At 44.1% G+C, this 19,247-nt stretch overlaps 1 protein-coding gene across 1 annotated transcript; it reads right to left on the bottom strand.

Annotated features, from left to right (window-relative positions):
• Positions 1-1,438: 1,438 nt before the first annotated feature.
• On the bottom strand, positions 1,439-4,966 carry RTP2 (receptor transporter protein 2). Its single transcript, XM_033091946.1, has 2 exons — positions 4,803-4,966; positions 1,439-1,949 (listed from the first exon to the last, which is right to left on the bottom strand). The coding sequence occupies exons 1-2, from the start codon at positions 4,964-4,966 to the stop codon at positions 1,439-1,441; spliced, it is 675 nt and encodes a 224-aa protein (XP_032947837.1).
• Positions 4,967-19,247: the final 14,281 nt, after the last annotated feature.

Genomic DNA, 19,247 nt, shown 5'->3' with positions numbered 1-19,247 from the left:
ATTCCCCCAACGAGGTGGCCTCATGCACCAGGGAAGCGGAAGGTGTTCGGGGACAGGTGCTGGTCTTCACTATTCACCCCTCCCCTCAGTCATCACCTCTCCTGAATGGAGACAGCCCTACTGTCACCTGGAAGATCCACATCCCAAGATCTGCCTTATCTGCCCCTTCCTCACCATCCCCAGAATCTAGGACAGCTATAGAGTCTACTACGGGATATTTTCACACAGGATGGCAGTACCATGTGTGTTAGTAGTGGTTCCACAGCTCACACATTGCTGCAGAACACACAAGAACATATTCTCCAAGCCCCAAACCAAGAAACACACACACACACACAGCACCATCATCTTGCAAAGAATTCAACAGGTCTTCCCAGGAAATAAATTTAGGCCACACTGAGACCCACAGATTTCAATCGACTGATAGCCAGAAGCACAGAGGTCACATATTTGTTTGTGTATCTCTACCACACCCCAGCCCACCCAGCCCTGTCCCCAGGTCTTCATGTTGCACCTTTAAACCTATACCCACCTCTTATTTTATGAGTTCATATAATTTAAGTAGGGATTTCAAATTCTAGATCAGCACTGTTCAACAGAAATTTCTGTGAATATGTTCTGTACCTGCACAGTTCAGTACAGTAACCACTAGCCCCATATGGCTACTAAGCTCTTGATATTTGGCTGGTGAAACTGAGGAAGTGAATGTTTAATTTTAATTAATTTAAATTTCAATAGTCACATATGGCTAGTGACTAACATATTGGATAATGCTGCTCTGAATAATTTCAGCTAAGCAGATTCCAGCTTTCCCAGAGTAAAAACTGAGCCTTTCAGAATTTTGAGAGCATGCTCTCCAGGGGCAAAGAGAAAGGTACCAGGAAACGTGCTGTTTTCACTGCTCAGGCTTCCCCTTGTTCATTGTCTCCCCTGAATGGAAACACACAGCCCCACGGTCACCTGGAAGATCCCTCAACTGGATGAAGACACGGTGAATAGTGATTGAAGATGTATTGGGGGGAGGGGGAGAGTCACTGCCTGCTCCAAGGGATACCACGACAGGATGGCATGAAGCAGCTGAAAATAAGCTTGAGAATGAGGCAGGGGCAAGCCTGGACTTAATGGGGTGGAATATGGGCTATGGAAATGAAGCAAGGGGAGGGAGAAAGGTGGAGATGGAGGAAGTGCAGGGAGAAGATCCCTTCCTGTGGGTTTCGTATCCTTCTTCCCTACCCCAATCACTGTAAATTTTAATGGAAGGACCTTGAAGCATCTCCTAGAGCAAACCTCTCATTCTGCAGAGTAATAAGCTGACGTCCAGAGAGGTAACTGCGGTGTACAGCGTCATATATAGAATCAGGACCAGAATCAGGACCAGAATCGGATGGCTTCCCTACTCTTACCCCCATGCACCTCCGCGCACTCCCAACCAGCTCCACTAAAGGAAAGCAGAGCCTCGGAAGGAGAGCTGCAGGTAGACCACGAGCAGGCAGAGGGAGGCCCAGAAGAGGCACCAGCGAAGAGAGAAAAAGTTGTAGCCCGAGCCCTCCTGGGCCCTTGTCTTGGAGGCACCAGGGGTGTAGGTCGCCTCCTCCTCCAGCAGCTTCTCTCCGGGTTTCCAGTGCTCGATGCCCTCCTGGCAGGCCTCACAGAACTCGCCGCGGTGCGGGCCGCTATCCGGGCGGCTGGCCACGTGGATGCGGTACTGGCCGCCATCCTCCCCGTAGCACTGCTCGCGCAGGCTGGTGATGAGGTTGTCCACCAGGCTTTCAATGTTCTCCTCCAGCATGCTCGACTCGTCCAGCCGCGCGGTGCCGCACTCGTAGCACAGCTGCTTGAAGACACGCATGCGCACAGATCCCAGTCTGCGGGCGCGGTCCAGGTGCATGTGGAAGAGGATGACCACGTGGGCTGACTGCCAGGTGTGCCAGCACCAGGAGCAGTGAAACCTGCAGGGTTAGGGGAGAGGGATGGAGAAGGTGGGCCTCCTGCCCAGCGCAGCGTGCCCTGGAAGAATCCTAAAAGGAAGGGCCCTGTATGCTTGGGCATGTAGGTAGAAGCAGTGTTTACTGCCCCCTGGGTTCTTTAGTGCTCACGCTGGTCAGCCTCACCTCCTCCTGGTAAGCTCGCATGGGGCCTGGCGCAGCGTCCTCAGGAGCCTGGCACAGGAGTTGTCTGGTTGCCGGCTGTGCTCTCCAGTCTGCCTCCTACCGGGCCCTCCCGTGGTCGCAGCTCTCCACAAACCTAAGGCACTCAGGACATGCACTGGAATGCTAAACCGTGGTCACTCCCCCAATTTGGGCTTATTTCTCCTCTGCGAAATACAGGGAGAGGATGTCCAGTAAGGGTACTTCTGCTCAGACCTCCCGTGACTCTGGTAAGGGGTATGAGCAGCATAGCATACTCAAGCATCCTGCCTGCTCTGGGGAGAAGAGAAGGTGCTTCTCGCTATGCCAGGCACAGACCACCGAGACTTCACCAGACGGCAGGATGGATGAGTGATGGGCCAGCAGGGGGAAGACGACAGAGTTTGGCTCCTGCACCTTCACAAAGAACACACCCTTGTCCCTTGACAAATCATCCCTAGAGCCCACTCCACCCTGTAGTAGACACTGAAAAAGTGGGTCCTGCTCTGCATCTCCCGCCACACAGGCACATATGCATCTTACCCTGCACACGGGCCACTTTGTCTAACCTGGGCCCCCTCGAGTCCCAGTCTCAGGGAACACGGAGGGAAGTGGCCTGGGACTCATCTAGCCTCGCCCCCCTCCCTCAGCACCCCCCCAGTGCTTGTGCACCTTCAATAACAAAGCACTCGTTACCTACACGGTAGTTCCTTCCATTCCTGAGACGAACCTCTTACAGGCCTCTGTGACAGAGGTTTTACAGGCAATCAAGTACTCACTGGGCTGAGTCTGCCCTCACTATTGACTCTCTCTGGCCCTGAAAGATCCCTGACGATGAACTCGGTTCAATCCAGCAGACACTACCAAACACAAAACAGCCCCGGCTGTGGGGGAGAGATGAGGCCTCGTCTGCCCTGAGCCCTGGAGCCCACAGACAACGTGAGCACAGATCAGCACCCAGCACAACCCAAGGCAGGGTCGGCAGGAAGAGCAGCCTGACTGGTCCTGAGCCAGAAGGACCCTCACTCTGCTGACCAGAGCTGCAGGCACCAGGTTTCATATGTCCTGAGGCTTAGAGGTAGAGTGGGCCTAGGCACAGAGTAAGCACAGAGCAACTGTTCTCCAGCCCTGCTTGTGGCCAGCTGGGAGCCACGGGTCACCAGCCAGCATAGGGCCAGCTGAGCCCTGAGGCCAGAGAAACCATGAGTCTGAGGAGCTCAGCCCCTATACTCCCAGGCCCCTGTGCCTAAGTTTCCAGCTTGTAGTACCCCTCCACCAGGCAACTCAGGAACTTCGTGTTGTCAGCCTCCTCCTCCCACACGTTTTTAAATCAAGCCAATCCAGGGTTGTTTCCTCTCCCTCAATCCAGACCTCAGATCTTAAATGCCAAAATATCAGACCTAGCAGGAGGGGATCTTAAGGATCATCAACTTTTATTTTACTGAGACAAAACAGAAGCACTGAGAGAAAGTGAGCTCTCCGTATATACAGTTAGTCAGAGACAAAGCCAGGACCCAGCACGTAACAGATTTCTAACAGGTATTTCTTGAATTGAGTTGAATTGAAATAAACCAACCTACCTCTGCCTCTCTGTCTTTTGTCCCAAAGAAAGGTTTACTCTAACATGTACAGGTCTTGAGGCAAAAATACAAATGGACGCTCCCCACCCATAGCCTGCCTCTTCTGTTCCTACCCTCAGCACCTTGCTGTGCCATGAGGAGCTTCACATACAAGTATGTGTGAAAAACCCAGTCTGTGTGTCCACACCCCAGAACACAGCCACTTGTTGGCTTCCCCAGGTAGCCAGCCTAGGCATAATGTCTGTTCTTGAAGTAATGGACCCAGAGAAGAGGATTGCATGGAGCCTGGAGATGAGCTTGAGGCAGCTTGGGCAGGGAATTCTGTGGTCCCAATCCCAAATCATGGTCTAGAAGAGGGAGAGGCATGTGGGCTTCTGATGGACGTTCCTCTTGGCCTTAGGACTCCTTGCACTTTAGGAGACATGCAGCTCCTATAAAGTATGGGACACTGGGCCCTATAGACCTGAGGGAAATACTACCCAAAGTTAAGTCTTTTTGTCATAGACCCATAGATAGTAGAGCTGGAAGGAGCTTGATTGATCATCGAAAGACAATACCCTGGTTTTGCAAATGTGAAAACCGAGCCCCAGAGAGGGAAAAGGACTTGCCCAAGTGCACAGCATTAGTTAGCTATAGAGCCAGTTTCTAGAACATAGCAGGCAGAGAGTAAATGTTTCTGTATTCAAATCAAATTGGTTGGAGCTGACTGGACAGACCTAGGACCAGCGCACAGGCCCTGATCCTTAGGCTAAGGCTTTCCCTAGTGGACCTCACGGCCTCCTCCCCTTAGTTCCCACCACTCTTTAAAAGATTATGAAACTAAGAAAACATTTAAAATGTCAGAGATTACAGGGGCATTGAACATATTACAGCTCTTCATTTACCATGGAAAACCAAGACCCAAAGAAAGAAGACAACTTGCTAAGGTTGCCCAGGGCATCAGCGGTACTGCTGGGATTAGAAAGTTCTTCTCTGCCCCCTACCCGGAGCTGACACCAGGATGGAGCTTCCCATATCTCTCTGCCTCCCCTTGGAAGGTGCCCAGGGCTGTGCTCCAGGGGCTGCCTGCAGAGCCCTTCCTCCCTAGGCCTCTCACCTGCCTGAGGCATGCTGCTCCACGTACTGCTTCCAGCCAGGTGCCAGCTCATGGAGCTTGAGGTTCGGGTCTATGATGAGTTCCCAGCTGTCAGCTGGCTTTGCTACCTCCATCTTCTCATAAAACACTTTCTTCCACTCGCAAGTGGTCAGGCTGGTAGACATGGCCCTATTGGCAAGAGTGGAAGTTTGAGCCCCACCTGAGCGAGAACACAGAAGGAGCCCAGGTAGGTGAAGAGCAGTTCAGGATCTGCAGTCTCGATAGGACCAGGAGCAAACAGGACCCAGCAACCTCCTTTTTCATGGTGGAGTCTGTTACCATGGCAGCTGGGCAGGGTGCCAAGAGCCAGCCAGGCCTGAGGATGAAGGAAGTCCCAAGGTAGAGTTCCTGGGCCCTGAGCTGGGCTTGGGAGGCAGGGCTGGGTAGTGACACTAAGTGAAGCGAGCAGGGTGGGAGGCTCAACCTGTCCTCTAGGGACCTCGAGGGGCCTCCAAGAGACAAAGACAATTCAGTGGCCCTGCTTCACCCTATTGCTTTTCCAGGCATTCTCCACATCCTGTGCCATGGTAACTGTGTCACCCTAGGGAGCTAAAGAGAAGCAGGGAGGGGGAGATGCAGAGCCTGCAGCTCATACTCCGCCTGATATGCTGGGACCATCGTTTACCACGTGCCAGGCACTAGCTGCTGCACCTGTGTGCTGGCCAGGGTGGGGATTAGTTCCCCCTTCATCCAGATCAGGAGGAAACTGAGGTTTACACAGCTCTAGGTGGCTCATCCAAGACTTGGATATAGGGCTTCCAAAACCAAGAGGAATTGTTCATTTATTGTAGTACTGTTGAGCTCCTAACACATAGGGACAGAGAGCAGTAAGTAGTCCTTTTGCTCTGGGAGATCTTAGGCCAGTTGGCGAGACAGAATGTAATTTAACCTGCTGTGAAAAGCATAGTAGTAATATTTTAGATTCATGGAGTCATAGAATTGTTAAAACTCATCTTTGGTTCCTGGTCCCAGGCCACACTAAAGCAGCTGCTGGAGGAACAAGTTCGCTCCATGTTGTAGGGTCTTGCAGCCTCAGCTGCTGCTGAAAGAGGCCAGGCAATAGGGTATCCACAGTTTGAGATGCTCAATTTAAATACGTTAGGTACTAGGAGGGAATTGGACTCCAAATTTGCATAATCCAAATGAAAGCACAGTCACCAGAGAGAAGGAGGCAACCTCCACAGAGAAAAGCCCAGGCGATTGGGCAGCTTACTCCAATTCATCTCCAATATCTGTGTGGCCACTTCCCTCAATGGACTTCGGTCCTCTCACTTGCACAGGGGAGGCTGTGCTAGATAGCATCTGAGGCCTCCTCCAGCTATGATCATTGTATGGCTCTTTAACCTGGAAATTGATCCCTAGACATGGGAAAGCACAAGAGAGTGAAGAGTATGTAGAACTGCAAAGGGTTGCTGGGAACCAGAAGGGCAGTTTCCAGTGTTGAGTTCCAGATTTGGCACTTGCCTCCAAGTGGTTTTGGCATGGGGTGAGGTCACGGACAACACTATTGGATTTCCTCTGGGAACGGGGACGTGTCCTACCCTAGCTTTGTGCTAAACTCCTGAGAAAGGACAAAACTATGTCTTAGAGACTTTGACCAAGAGTTTTAGAAAGGACCTTTTATTTTTAAAAATCTGATTTCTTCACCGAATCCTCCATCTCTTAACCTAACCCTTGACATTGAATTTAGAACATCTAAAGTTCAGAAATAAGAAATGACTTGGCCAAGGCCTCAGGACTGGGCTGCTTATGCCCCACGGGGGGAGCTTTCAGCAGTCAGCTACCAGCACACGTCAGATGAGTGGACCCATGAGTTCCGAGGAATGGAATGAATTGAGGAGCTTATGGCCCAGCCTAGAGGTATATGACAGGAGTGAATCTCTAAGAAATAGTGTTCCATTGCACCCGGAACAAATGGTAAAGAAAAAATAAAAAAGATCGAAGGTGGGAATTATCAGGGTTTATCTGTTCGTTTTTGCCCAAATGATGCAATTCCCTCACGTTTAGTATCAGGTTTAATTTAGAGTGGGAGCTCTCTAAGCAGAGACCAATATAATTCAATTTACACAGCCCTGTTTTCTCTCAAGAAAAGAAAAAAAAAAAACCTGCTTGTGATGCAATCAATGAATACAGTTACTACTTCAATTTGCTGCAAATGTCACTAGGTTTCTCCAGAAGCCAAATTTAGAGCTCACTAAGGTATAAATATGGACAGCTGTAGCCACATCACACGCTGGCAGTTTCATTATACATTGCTGCTATATTTTTAATCTAAGTAATATTTATTAAAATAAAGGAATGTGTATTTCTTTATAAAATAAAATACTATGCCCCTGCATTTTGCAAACAAAATTGACAAAGGGGAGGGGGATAAAAGAACCAGTCCCTCCTCCAATTTGGAATGTGGGTTAATAAATGCTTTTGTAAAATGACCGTTACTTAAATGTTACTAATTGGAATAACACAGTGGATGTCAATGTGGAGCCTAAAGTATAAAAGTAATGAAGTATTAGGGGGTGAGTAGGTATCACTTAGGAGGTTTTGAAAACTATATGTACCCTTACCCCAGGGATTTCAACACCTGGTCTTCAGGGAGGTTATTCAGCATCGTCTCCACCCACCCTAGACCTGAGAAGAACCAGTCATTGTTACTGATGGGAATTTATTGTCCCACAGGCATCTTGGGGCCAAAACAGAAAGAGAAGGAGGAGAAAGAGGAGAAGGAGAAGGAGAAGGAGGAGGAGGAGGAGAAAGAAGAGGAGGAGGAGGAGGAGGAGGAGGAGGAGGAGGAGGAGGAAGAGGGGGGAGGGGTAAGGTTGAGTAAAACTGGGTTAGTGGTTCAGAATGTTTCTTAACTAAGAAAACAATCCCAGGGAAATGCAAGCTATGTCCTGTCTTCCCTTATCTCCAAAATTTAAAGAATGAAGGAAGGTGCTACAGTGAAAATCCTAGGTCCCTGGGGAATCTTTGTCAAGAGCAGTTTGAAAGGCTTCTCATCCTCAGGATGCAGTGCTGGAAGGCAGCATGGTCCAAGCTCCAGGCTTTGGGTGGGGTATGACCACTGAGTCTGGGTATCGTCACACGGTCAGGATAGTTCACAGGTCTCAAACAGTGTGTGCTGTGAAACAACTTTCAGGGAACATTTCATGCTGCTCTTTCATCAGTTGGCAGCAACCAGAACAACTGCAGGCAGGCAAGATTTTATTCCTGCTGGTATTCAAGGGTCCACAACATATGGGTTATGCTTCAAGCACCCCAAAGTCTGTATTAAGGGTGGCAACATCTACTGTCACTTTTTTTCAGGGCCTTATTATCATAGGCAGAGATTTGGTGAAGGATTGTCATACTATTTGTGGGAAATACATAAGTAAAAAGAATGGGGTGGCAGCAGGGAGCACTCCCTGCAAGGAAAAAATAAAAAGGATGGCATTGAGTGAGTTAGTGGTTCAGGAAGGAAGAACATAAAATTCCCTGTTGAAAAGAAACAGTCAAGCTCGAAGGGTCTGGAGATGCTTTCACCAGATTGCAGCCTATGCAGACTTCTGTCTAAGAGGTTGAGGGCTCCATCACAGTTCCTTAGCTATACCCAGAGAATCTGCCAGTTTCTGATGAGCCCAGGCTCAGCACAAATACACAAGCATGAATCCTCTCAGAGACAATCCCAGGCATTATGGCAGAGCAAAAAGGAAGCATGGGGACGCTTATACCAGCTCTTCAAGCCTCCATTCTGAAATGACATGTGTCACTTCCCCTCACATTCCGTTAGCCAAAGCAAGTCACACAGCCAACCCTGCAATGGGGCAGGGAAATATATCTTTCTGGGGACAGTTGGCACATTAGGGAGTGGCACCAAATGTTTGGAAGAATAATAAAGTCCATCAGAGCACCCACCTGAACAATGGTCACCCTCCTTGCACAATGGAGCTACAAGGGTTCTGTGGTGCAGGGTAGTCGGAAATTGAATTTTAATTCCTACTCTTTTGTAAACGTCTCTGTGACCTTAGTGAAAAAGACACCCACAGAGGAAGAGACCACATGTCCTAGATTCTACAGAAAATCTGTGTTTCAAGGCTACTGCCCTTATTTCTCTAAGAGTACATGTACTTAGCAGTCCATGGGAAACTGGGTTCAGTATATATGTTATGAACCTTAATCTAAACACTTGGGAATCCAGTTCTCAAGTTCTAGAAAATTAGATTTACAGAATTCTCTTGCATAATTGGGCAGAAAGTCATATTTAAAAAAAAAAAAAAAAAGAAGAAGAAAATTGACAAAATAAAAGCATGCACTTCAACACCGCAGCTTCTAACCACCACAAAGACTGTTCCAGAGGACACCATCCTTGAGGTTGACAGTGAAAATGCTACTCTGTCTAGTTCCAGAATTTGGAGGACAGGATTATAAGGACCAACCTTTCTGCTAACTACAGTTTTAAAAATTCTGCTTAAAATATTATTTATAAAAACATTAATGATATGACAAGAGAGTAAAGCACCATTAGGCCAAAATCTGCATGAAGGTAGATGGACAGAGTGCTGAAGCTGCTTTTACTCTGAAGGCAGTTGCCAAATGCAATGAAATAGAGCTGTCATATTTATCCCGTCATAGGACCCAGGACTACAGAAGACACAGCTCAGAATCTACCCAAGGCAGGGAGCATAATGTGCAACGCTATGACAAGAGCTGCAACCATGAAGAGCCCTGCACTTCATGTGTGATGGTGAATAGGAAGTGCCAATTGCAGCCACCATGCTCAGAGAACTGCATGGATGATTGCTTTGACAATGAGGAAGGAAGAGTATTGATTAGCTTCAGAACAAGATAAATATATATCTTTCAATGATATTGGAATAATTGCTAAATGAATAGGAACGGAGCATATATAAGTTTCATATTAAGAGAAGAAGAAATAGTGTAATTATTAGAAAACATATAATCCAAAAGAAAACAAAAAGGAGAGAAAGATGATCAAAACACAGTGAGACAAATAGAAAACAAAAAAATCAGATCATGATATAAATCCAAACATATTAGCAAATTCATTAACTGTAAACTATATGTCCAGTTAAAAGACAAAGATTGTCCCATTAAGTTAAAAAAACAAAAACAAAATCAAATTACAACCTCAGTAGAATGTTGTTAGACACCCACCTAATTGGCAAGGATGAAAATGCCTGACCGTGCCAAGGACTGAGTAAATGAAGCAACATGAACCGTCATGAGTTGGTGAAAATTTATATAAATATTCTGGGGAAAAATTTGTCATTGTCTTTCAAGGTTGAATATGCAAGAACCCTATGATCCTAGGTGTATATCCTAGAGAAACTCTTCCACGTTTTCACCAGATTACATGAATGACAATGTTCGTAGCATCATTGATTACAATGACCCAAATTACATTCCAGTCCTTTCATTCCATTTCTATCACATTCTATTCCTCTTCATTCAATTCTTTAACTTTCCATTCCATTCCATTCTTTTTCATTTTTTTCCCACAAATGTCTATTAGCATTATATATACACACACTCTGGAATACTACAGAGCAATAAAAATTATTTCTATGCACATTAACATGATAGACTCTTACAATGTTGAACAAAAGAAGTAAATACACACACACAAACACACACATACAAGTTAACAAATATAAAACTTAAACTATATTGTTTTGGGAGATATAGATATATGACAAATGTAGTTTAAAAAAATAAGAAAATCATGAATGGCAAAACAATAGTTTCTCTAGAATTAATAGGAGAGATCCAAAATGGCTAAGTGGATAAACACTGTGCCTGCATTCTTCCATGAGCACATTAAAATTACAACTAAATTATAGAAAAATCAACCTGGAAAACCATCTAAAGTCTAGCCAAACAGAAGTTCTATAACTGAAAATATAAAGAAGCCGTCGCGACTGGTAGGAAGGGCAGAAATGCAGAATGGGCCCCACACCTGCATGTGGCGGTTGAGAATGAGAAGGAATATCTCGGCCGCTTTGGTTCCCCACCGGAGTACTGGTGTTCAGAAGAGGAGCCCCCACAACATTTGGCTTTCAAAAACAGTGGGAATTCTGACCATTTGGGTGGGCTGGAGGGCTGCGGGGAAACCCAAACATCCTCTTAAATGGCCCACGTGTAGACTCACTAGCTCGTAGGCACTTACCTTGGGCTCCATCGGAGGGACGGTGACTCGGGGGAGCCTCAGAGACATACAGGGGGGCAGGCTGAGGAGTGTGGCTTAGTGGGGAAGACTGGAGGACAGTCGGCATTTTCCCGGGAAAGGATCCATCTTCTGTGTAGCCAGCAGGTGGGCACCATTTTTCCTGTGTTGAGCCCGCCCCTTCTGGGCAAATTTGAATCTGATTGGCCTAGTGAGCTCCACTGCTCTGCCCTGCTAACTCACTAGGACACCACCCCATCCAACTCATGCACGGCTGGAGGCAATTTCTCCTCAAGCAGCCAGTTCCACCCAGCCAGCCCCACCTGCATTGCTCTCTTTCTTAGAAAACTATTGGAGTCTAGCAGGCCCCAGACAGGCAGCGACTGACCTCGGTGTGCTCTGAGACTTTTGCTGAGTTACTGCAGGCTCAGCACTGGCACCAAAAGAGAGTCTACATTAGCCTGGTGACCACAACTCTTCCCACTCTAGTGGCTCCCTGAGACCGTGCCTCACCCAACCCATATACCACACAAGGCTTTATCAGTGGCTGAACTTTAAGAGAGCTGGCAAGTGGCAGTAGGCCTCTGGGTGTCCTGGCTTCTTGCAGAGTTACCCTAGGCCCGGTATTGGTGGCAGATGTCCTCAGTTCTCAGCATGGCCTCTCCCGTGAACCTCCAGGTTTAGCACAGGCAGTGAACAACCACAGATTGCTTTGTAGCTCCTGCCAGGTAAGCTCCTGGCCAGTCTCAGGCAGTGGCTGACCTGGGCCTGCACCAGAGTCCCCACCAGGACAGATAAAGAGCTTCCCAGACAAGAAAAAGCTAAAGGAGTTCATCACCACCAAACCAGTATTACAAGGAATGTTAGAGGGTCTTCTTTAAGATGGAAAAAAAAATCAAAATTATGAATAATAAAATGGCAATAGCTGCATATTTATGAACTTCAATGTAAATGGAATAAATGTTCCAATCAAAAGATATAGGAGAGATGAATGCATAAGAAAACAAAACCCTTACACATGCTGCCTACAAGAGTCTCACTTCAGATTGAAAGACACACACAGACACAAAGTAAAGGGATGGAAAAAAATATTTCATGCAAATGGAAATGAAAAATATCTGGGGTAGCAATACTTATACCAGACAAAATAGACTTTAAAACAAAGGCTATAAGAAGAGACAATGAAGGACTCGGTAACCCCACTTAAGGATACTTAGCTGAAGAAACCCAAAATGTTACTTTGAGGGGACATGTGCATCTATATGGAGGCAGCCTCGGTGTTAGTGATGGATGAATGGATAAAATGTAGGTGGTACATAAATACAATGGAATGTTGTTTGGTCATGGGAGAGAATATGTTCTTGCCGTCTATGGCAGCATGGATGGGCCTGGAAGGTGTTGTGCTGAGTGGAGTATATCAGACAGAGAAAGACAGATGCAATGTGATTTTGCTTATATGTGGAATCTAAGAACAAAATTAACAAACAAAACAGAAACAAACTCATAGATACACAAAACATTTTGATGGTTGCCAGATGGGAGGCCAGATGGGTGGGGGGTGTGGGTGAAAGAAGGGGAAGGGGTTAATAAGCACAAATTGATTGTTACAAAGTAGTTATGGGGATGTAGGGTATAGCATAAGTGATATAGTTAATAATATTGTAATAACTGTGTGTGGTGTCAGATGGGTACTAGATTTGTTGGGGTGATAGATGAGAGGGTGAAAAAGGTGAAGGGATTAAAAAGTACAAGTTGGTAGTTACAAAATAGTCATGGGGATGTAAAGTAAAGCACGGGGAATATAGTCAATGATATGGTAATAACTATGTATAGTGCTAGGTGGGTACTAGACTAGTCAGAGGGATCACTTCTTAAATTATATAAATGTCTAACCACTGGAATTAATATAAAATAATATTGAATGTCAACTGTAATTGATAAATGTAAAAAGGGAGACAAGGAGAAGGGGAATAAGAGGTTCAAATTTCCAGGTATAAAATAAATAAGTCCTGGGGATGTCATATACAGCATGGGGAATATAGTCAATAAAATTGTGATAACATAATACAGTGTCAGATGGTTGCTGGACTTATCGTGGTGATCACTTCTTTAGATATATAAATGTTGAATAACTATGGCATATCCCTGAAGCTAATCTAGTGTTGTATGTTAGCTATATTTTTAATAAAAATCTAAAAAATAAAGACAGTAGTTTCTCTGTGGGGAGGGAGAGAGACGCTTGTGATAAGGGATTATTACATATTATGGATGTGAGGGCTTCTAGGGGTTTGGTGAAGTGTTTTCCTAAGCTGGGTGCTTGTTATGCAAATTTTCAGTGCATAATTATACTTACATGTTTTATGTACTCTTCTGTGTATATGTTATGTTTTGCAATTTAAAACCAAATGGATATCTCCCCCGTCTGGGACAGACTCCATTTCTCCCTTGCTCAAATGGCCCCAAAGTACCAGCATCTAGCAATGGTACTTCTGAACATTTTCATTGAGATGGTCATAAAATTTAAAACTGAAAGAGACCTAGAGAAATCATTATCTCTCTAACCTGAAAAAGGCATTAGTCAGCTGAGCAGAGAGAGTCAAAGAAGGAAATCATGAGAGACAGTGCCTGGGAAATAGTATGCTCTTAGGAAATGTGCCAGGAACTTGAACACACCTCTTCTGTAGGACTTGCAATATTATCATTACATTCCAATCCACAAGATTGTCTTACTCATCTTTGTGTTTTCTCCAGTGACTAACAAAACCTCAAACACATAGTAGGTGCTCGGTAAAATCTTATTTAATGAATGAATAGTGGCGAGAGTTTACTGTGTATATCCTTTACAATTCATGTAAAATGTAGTTTCCAATAACACAGGAACCATATAATATGTCTCCACAAGTTCCATAGCATACGAATTTGCATAGTATAGAAGTATAATAGAAGTTGTCACTTCCATTCAGTTCACAGCAACTAAGACTCATTTACTCTTCAGGACATACCATGGGGGACACATAAATATACACTCTGCCCACGCAGGCAGGCAAACACCCCTCAAATGGTAGGATTGAAAGGGCACATTAACACTCATAGCTTCTTGGAATTAGGGTTACCATCATAGCTTCTGAAGATTATTTTTCTTGGCACTATCTCTTACCACAGTGCCAGTTATCTGAAAGAGGGGGAAAACCCTGAACCCACCCAAACCACCCTTCAAGGATCATATCTAATTTTTAAATAGAATTTTTACTTCACTCCGACCTATCAAACACGTCAGCCATCATTTTAAGAAGTATCAGAGATCGTAATCTGTATGCTCGGGCTGCAGACCAATCCTGTGCTAAGGGTGATGCTATGTGTAAACCCCTTCAGTAGATGAGCTTGAAAAGACACATTTTTGTTTTTAATCATAAGGTCACATTGATAGTTTCCAATAGTGTTTTAACACTACTTTGTTTCAAAACTATTTTTATGCCAACTGTAATTTCAGCCCTTTCTTCTTATAAAACAATGCTATAAACTGAGTAAACGAATATAATTGTTGTCTGTCAATAAAAACGACATTCAAAATGACAATACCGCTATTAACTCTGACAGTAAAAACACTAGATAATTAATAATTAGATTTATTGTTATTTTTTTTGTATGTCCCAGTCATTACATACACTCCAACCACTTTATCTCAAGTTATGAGCAATAAGTTATTCATGCTTTGGTGACTTAATCACTTATAAGATATATTGTATACTTTAGTTTCATTGATTCACTCAACATTCAATAAATATTTATTGAGTACTTGATATGTGTCTGGTTCTTTCTAGGTGCTGGACATAAGACAGTGCAAAACAGACAAAAATCCTCACCGTCGCAATGCTACATTCTCCCGGGCGCGATAAACAATAAAATAAATACTGTGGTAGATGCTAATAGAAAGAACATTTTAAAATATCCACAGGAAACGGTGACACAGAATGTGTGGCTGGAGGGGGGTGCGGAAGGGTTGGAAAGAAAAGGCCTCCGATGAAAGTGACATTTGAGAAAAACATGAAAGAGAGGAGGAAGGGAGTTTATACAAACAAGAGGAAAAGCATTCCAGTCAGGGCAACAGCAAGTGTGAAGTCTCTGAGGCTCCTGGATCCAATTACCACACATGCAGTGGCTTAAAACAACAGAAATGTGTTCTCTCACAGTTCTGGAGGCCAGAAGTCTGAAAGTAGTAGCACTGGGCTAAACCGGGGTGTTGGCAGAGCCGCACTCCCTCCGGAAGCCCTAGAGAAGATTCCGTCTTGGCTTGTGGCCACATCCCTCTCATCTTCAAGGCCAGCGTCTTGGAATCTCTCTGCTCTGTCTCCACATCGACTTTCTCCTCTGTGTGTAGTAGAAGTTCCCTCTGCTTCCTTCTTAAATATGTGATTGCCTTTAGGACCCACTGGGTAATTCAGGAAAATCTCCCCATCTCAAGACTTTTCACTTAATCACATCTGCAAAGATCTCTTTTTGCTATATAAGGTGACATTCACAGGTTCCAGGCACTAGGATGTGACTATTGGGGGGGGGGGCATTTTTCAGCCTACCACAGCCCTTCAGTGGGAGCGTAACTTATGTGTCCCAGGAACAGTGAGAAAGCCAGTGTGGCTGGTGCTGAGCAAGCCAGTTAGGAGACGGGGAGGAGATGAAAAACTGCACACAAGGTGAGAGCCAGAACTCACAGGGCCTGCTAGCTCATTTTGTATGTTGGTAAGAAGGTATGCAACAGCAGAGTAGCATTATGTAACTTAAGTTTTAATTGAATCACTCCAGTGCCACATTACAAATAGACTGCAGGAAATACGTGAGGATGCGGGGGCGGGGGGGGGGGGCGAATAGGATGCTATTTCAGGATCAGAGAAGATTGTATTTTGGCCAGGGTGACAGCGTGATATGGTCAGACTCTGGTGATGTGGCCAAATTCTACATATTTTTTTTAACAAGATGTACCAAAAGATTGAGTGTGAAGAGAGAGAGAGAGAGAGAGAGAGAGAGAGAGAGAGAGATATCAAGGATGACCTCTAGGTGTTTGACCTGAGCACTTGAGTGGCCATTACCGAGGGAAGAAGAATGAGAAGCAGGATTGTGGGAAGATCAGGAGCACAGTTTGAAGATGTTAAAATTTGAGAAACCAAGCTGATATGTCAAATTGGTATTTAAATGTAGTTTAATTGTTTAATTTATTGTGCTATAAAGATGCCAGAATTTTTGTCTGTAGCTTTTGCATGGCGATAGCTGTCAGTTGCTGGTTCTATTTTAGTAGCAGCATTTAGGTACTGGAGGGTAGAGGGAAGTGCTTAGAAAATACAAGCAGCCTAATCCCCATAGTGATGTCTGAGACTCTGTCACACTCCTTGTCTATAATGCCTTAACACACGCTTATGTGTTCAAGGTTTATCTACCTGAGTCCTTGGTGGATAAACTCCATCTGGTTTTCACTATATATCATGAACAAAGACTTACAATATTGTTATTGAGAATCTTTCAGATGTAGCACCCAGAACTCTCGGTTTTAAATTTGGGGCAAACTACCATTGACTCAATATTACAGACCAAAGAAAATATAAGATGTGTGTTCTTAAAACACTCCTTTTTAGATGTATCCAACTCAGCCTCAAATTTACTAAATCCTTTATTTATCTTGTGTTAATATTACTTTTACATTTATCTTTTATCCTTTGCAATACTAACAAGTTTTTCTTCTGAGCACACAATGTATTTGAATAAATATGTGTACCACACGTATTTAATAGAACTTCCAGGAGGGGTGATGCGCAAATAAAACCTTGAAGAAGCATGAAATGACAGCTAAACAAAGAAGCGGGGGTAACTGTATTCTAAGCAGGGGAAACCATCAGCAAAGACTTGGAGGATGAAATAATCGAGAGTCATTCTTGAAACTCCCTATCATTTAACACAGGCGTGTCCAAACTTTTTTCAACGTTTTTCACCAAGGGCCATATGCGGTAAAATACACCAACAGCCGGGCCACTCACTCGAGGTGAAGTACGTATGGCTTCACCTGGTTTATTTAAGTAAACTAAATATATTTTTGGAATTTGCTGCAGGCCAATTAACAATGGATCGCGGGCCACAGTTGGCCCGCGGGCCGCAGTTTGGACACCCCTTATTTAACACATCTCCATCAGAGAAAAGTGTTAACAGTTAAGGCCTTAGAGATATGTAGGACCCGGATTGTGAAGGATTTTTAAATATCATGCAAAGAGTTAAGATTTTGTCTTAGAAGGAATGTGGAATCACTGAACTTTTTTAAGCCTGCACTAAGCGATCAGATTTGCATATAAATAATGGGTCATTTTTAGGAAAGCTCTCTTTCCCTTTCCCCTTGCATTGGCTGGTGCTTAGCAGTGGCTGGGCTGTTCCCAGGACACTCTAGCCTTGGGTTCTGATCCAGCTAGCGTCTTGCAAATCCAGACCCCTCTGCAGGAGGTATGGGAAGAACATATATAGTCCAAAAGAACTCCACAGAAATCTCTGTCGTACAATGCCAATTAAGTACTGGATTAAGTATTATGAGAAAATAGAGAAATAGTTTACAATAGTTACATTGGAAAGTAATTGATACTCAGAACTTAAATATTAAATGTTTCTAAATTGTCAATAAATGTTTTATATTGTCAATAAAGCTTTTATGGGACATTTTCACCAATGGAGTTTGATGAAATGGATCCACTGATGCTTCTAAGTCTGCATTAGTACATCAACATTTATCAAATGAACACAGAGACCCATGGGATAGCTCTATCAAATAGCCTTACATCTCCTACCTGGTTTTTAAAAGATGACACAGGAGGATCGGAAAATCTTAACATGGATTTATGCTGGCAGGTGGGGGAGAAAATAATTTATACTAGAGCGTAAATTCTGTGATGATGAAGTAGACCCTAAAAGTGCAAGAGACATAAGAGTTACTTAATCTATGGTGCTCCCTGCAAGGCAATTAAGCAAAATCCAAGAGGGTGAGGAAACCCTAAGATTTAGTCTGGAATGGTTTCAATGTCCATGGGGACCTATCAGTGGAAACTGGTCAGAGCACAACACCAAAGCCATGGGTAGCTGCAGTTTCCACACGGGAGAGTCTAGGTTGTTCTTTCAAGAGACTTCATATGATGCAAGAAATAGCAGAAGCTGCAATCCAGTTCTTGAGGCCCCAGGAACTGGGCGAGGAAACAGCAGATTATTTCTTAAAAACTTGTTGGGAGGAAAATCCTAATAAACCTCAATTATAATAAAAGTTAATAGTGATAGAGTACTTACTTTGCATTGCGAGTGATTCTAAGTACTTTGCATACATTAATTCATTTAAGCACACAGGAACTCTATGAGATCAATACTATAATTGTTATCCCCATTTTACATATAAGGAAACCGAGGTACAAAAAGGTGAAATAATTTACTGGTGGTGACATAGTTAATAAGTGACAGTTCCAGGATTTGGCCCCAAACAGCCTGGGATCACCAACTACGTAAATTTGTCCACCAAGCTTTTTCTTAGACCCGGTTTTAAAAGTATAAACTCATTGTAAAGTTTGAAACCATACAAAATATATTAATGAATGAATGAAAGTTCCACTTTCTAGTCTACACTCTACCTCTCTCTGACCTTCACTTTTTTCTTTTGCTAAGTTTTTGGTAAAAATTTAGAATTTATTTGATTATAAAATGCACTTGATTAAAAATGGATCATAATGTTATATATCATAGTCTCTACAATTATTTAAAATGTTATATTGCATAGGTATCTTTCCAGTTTGGTACATGATGATTGAGATACAGTCTTGTTTGTGAGCCTGTGTGAGCTCCTGAGCGCCCCCTGCTGAGGCCAGCACCAGCCCCTACAGAGCAACATCCCATGGGACCTGCAGGTGCTTACGGTCCCTTGTGACTTCACTACAATACTGCCTCGGTGTGAAAATCACTGTTAAAAGCAGGAGGAAACTTTACTGAAAGTTGACAAATTCGTTCATTTGTAATGTGAGACAATGCTTTGGCAACCACGGTTCTCTCTAAATGTGACTCCAGTAAAAGAAAACTTTGCAAATATTTCTGAGTTTTTGACCTGAGGGATTCCTGGACGTCTAGGAAATATTCTCTGGCAACGTCAAGGGTCTACTCTGTTGACATAAAGCTCTTTATGGAAAGACAGAAGACCTAGGTTCTTGTGTCAAACTTGTAATAACCTGGATCAATCTCTTTCA

This window comes from Rhinolophus ferrumequinum, chromosome 2 (genome assembly GCF_004115265.2).
Source record: "Rhinolophus ferrumequinum isolate MPI-CBG mRhiFer1 chromosome 2, mRhiFer1_v1.p, whole genome shotgun sequence".
In the NCBI taxonomy this organism is placed as follows: domain Eukaryota; kingdom Metazoa; phylum Chordata; class Mammalia; order Chiroptera; family Rhinolophidae; genus Rhinolophus; species Rhinolophus ferrumequinum.
This window is presented reverse-complemented; position numbering and strand designations above follow the sequence as displayed.

Excerpts from the sequence above, each read along its gene's own strand:
- RTP2 (XM_033091946.1), bottom strand. The coding sequence starts at position 4,966 with ATGTCTACCAGCCTGACCACTTGCGAGTGGAAGAAAGTGTTTTATGAG. Across the intron at positions 1,950-4,802 it reads GAGCAGCATGCCTCAGGCAG|GTTTCACTGCTCCTGGTGCT; the intron begins GTGAGAGGCCTA and ends CTAACCCTGCAG.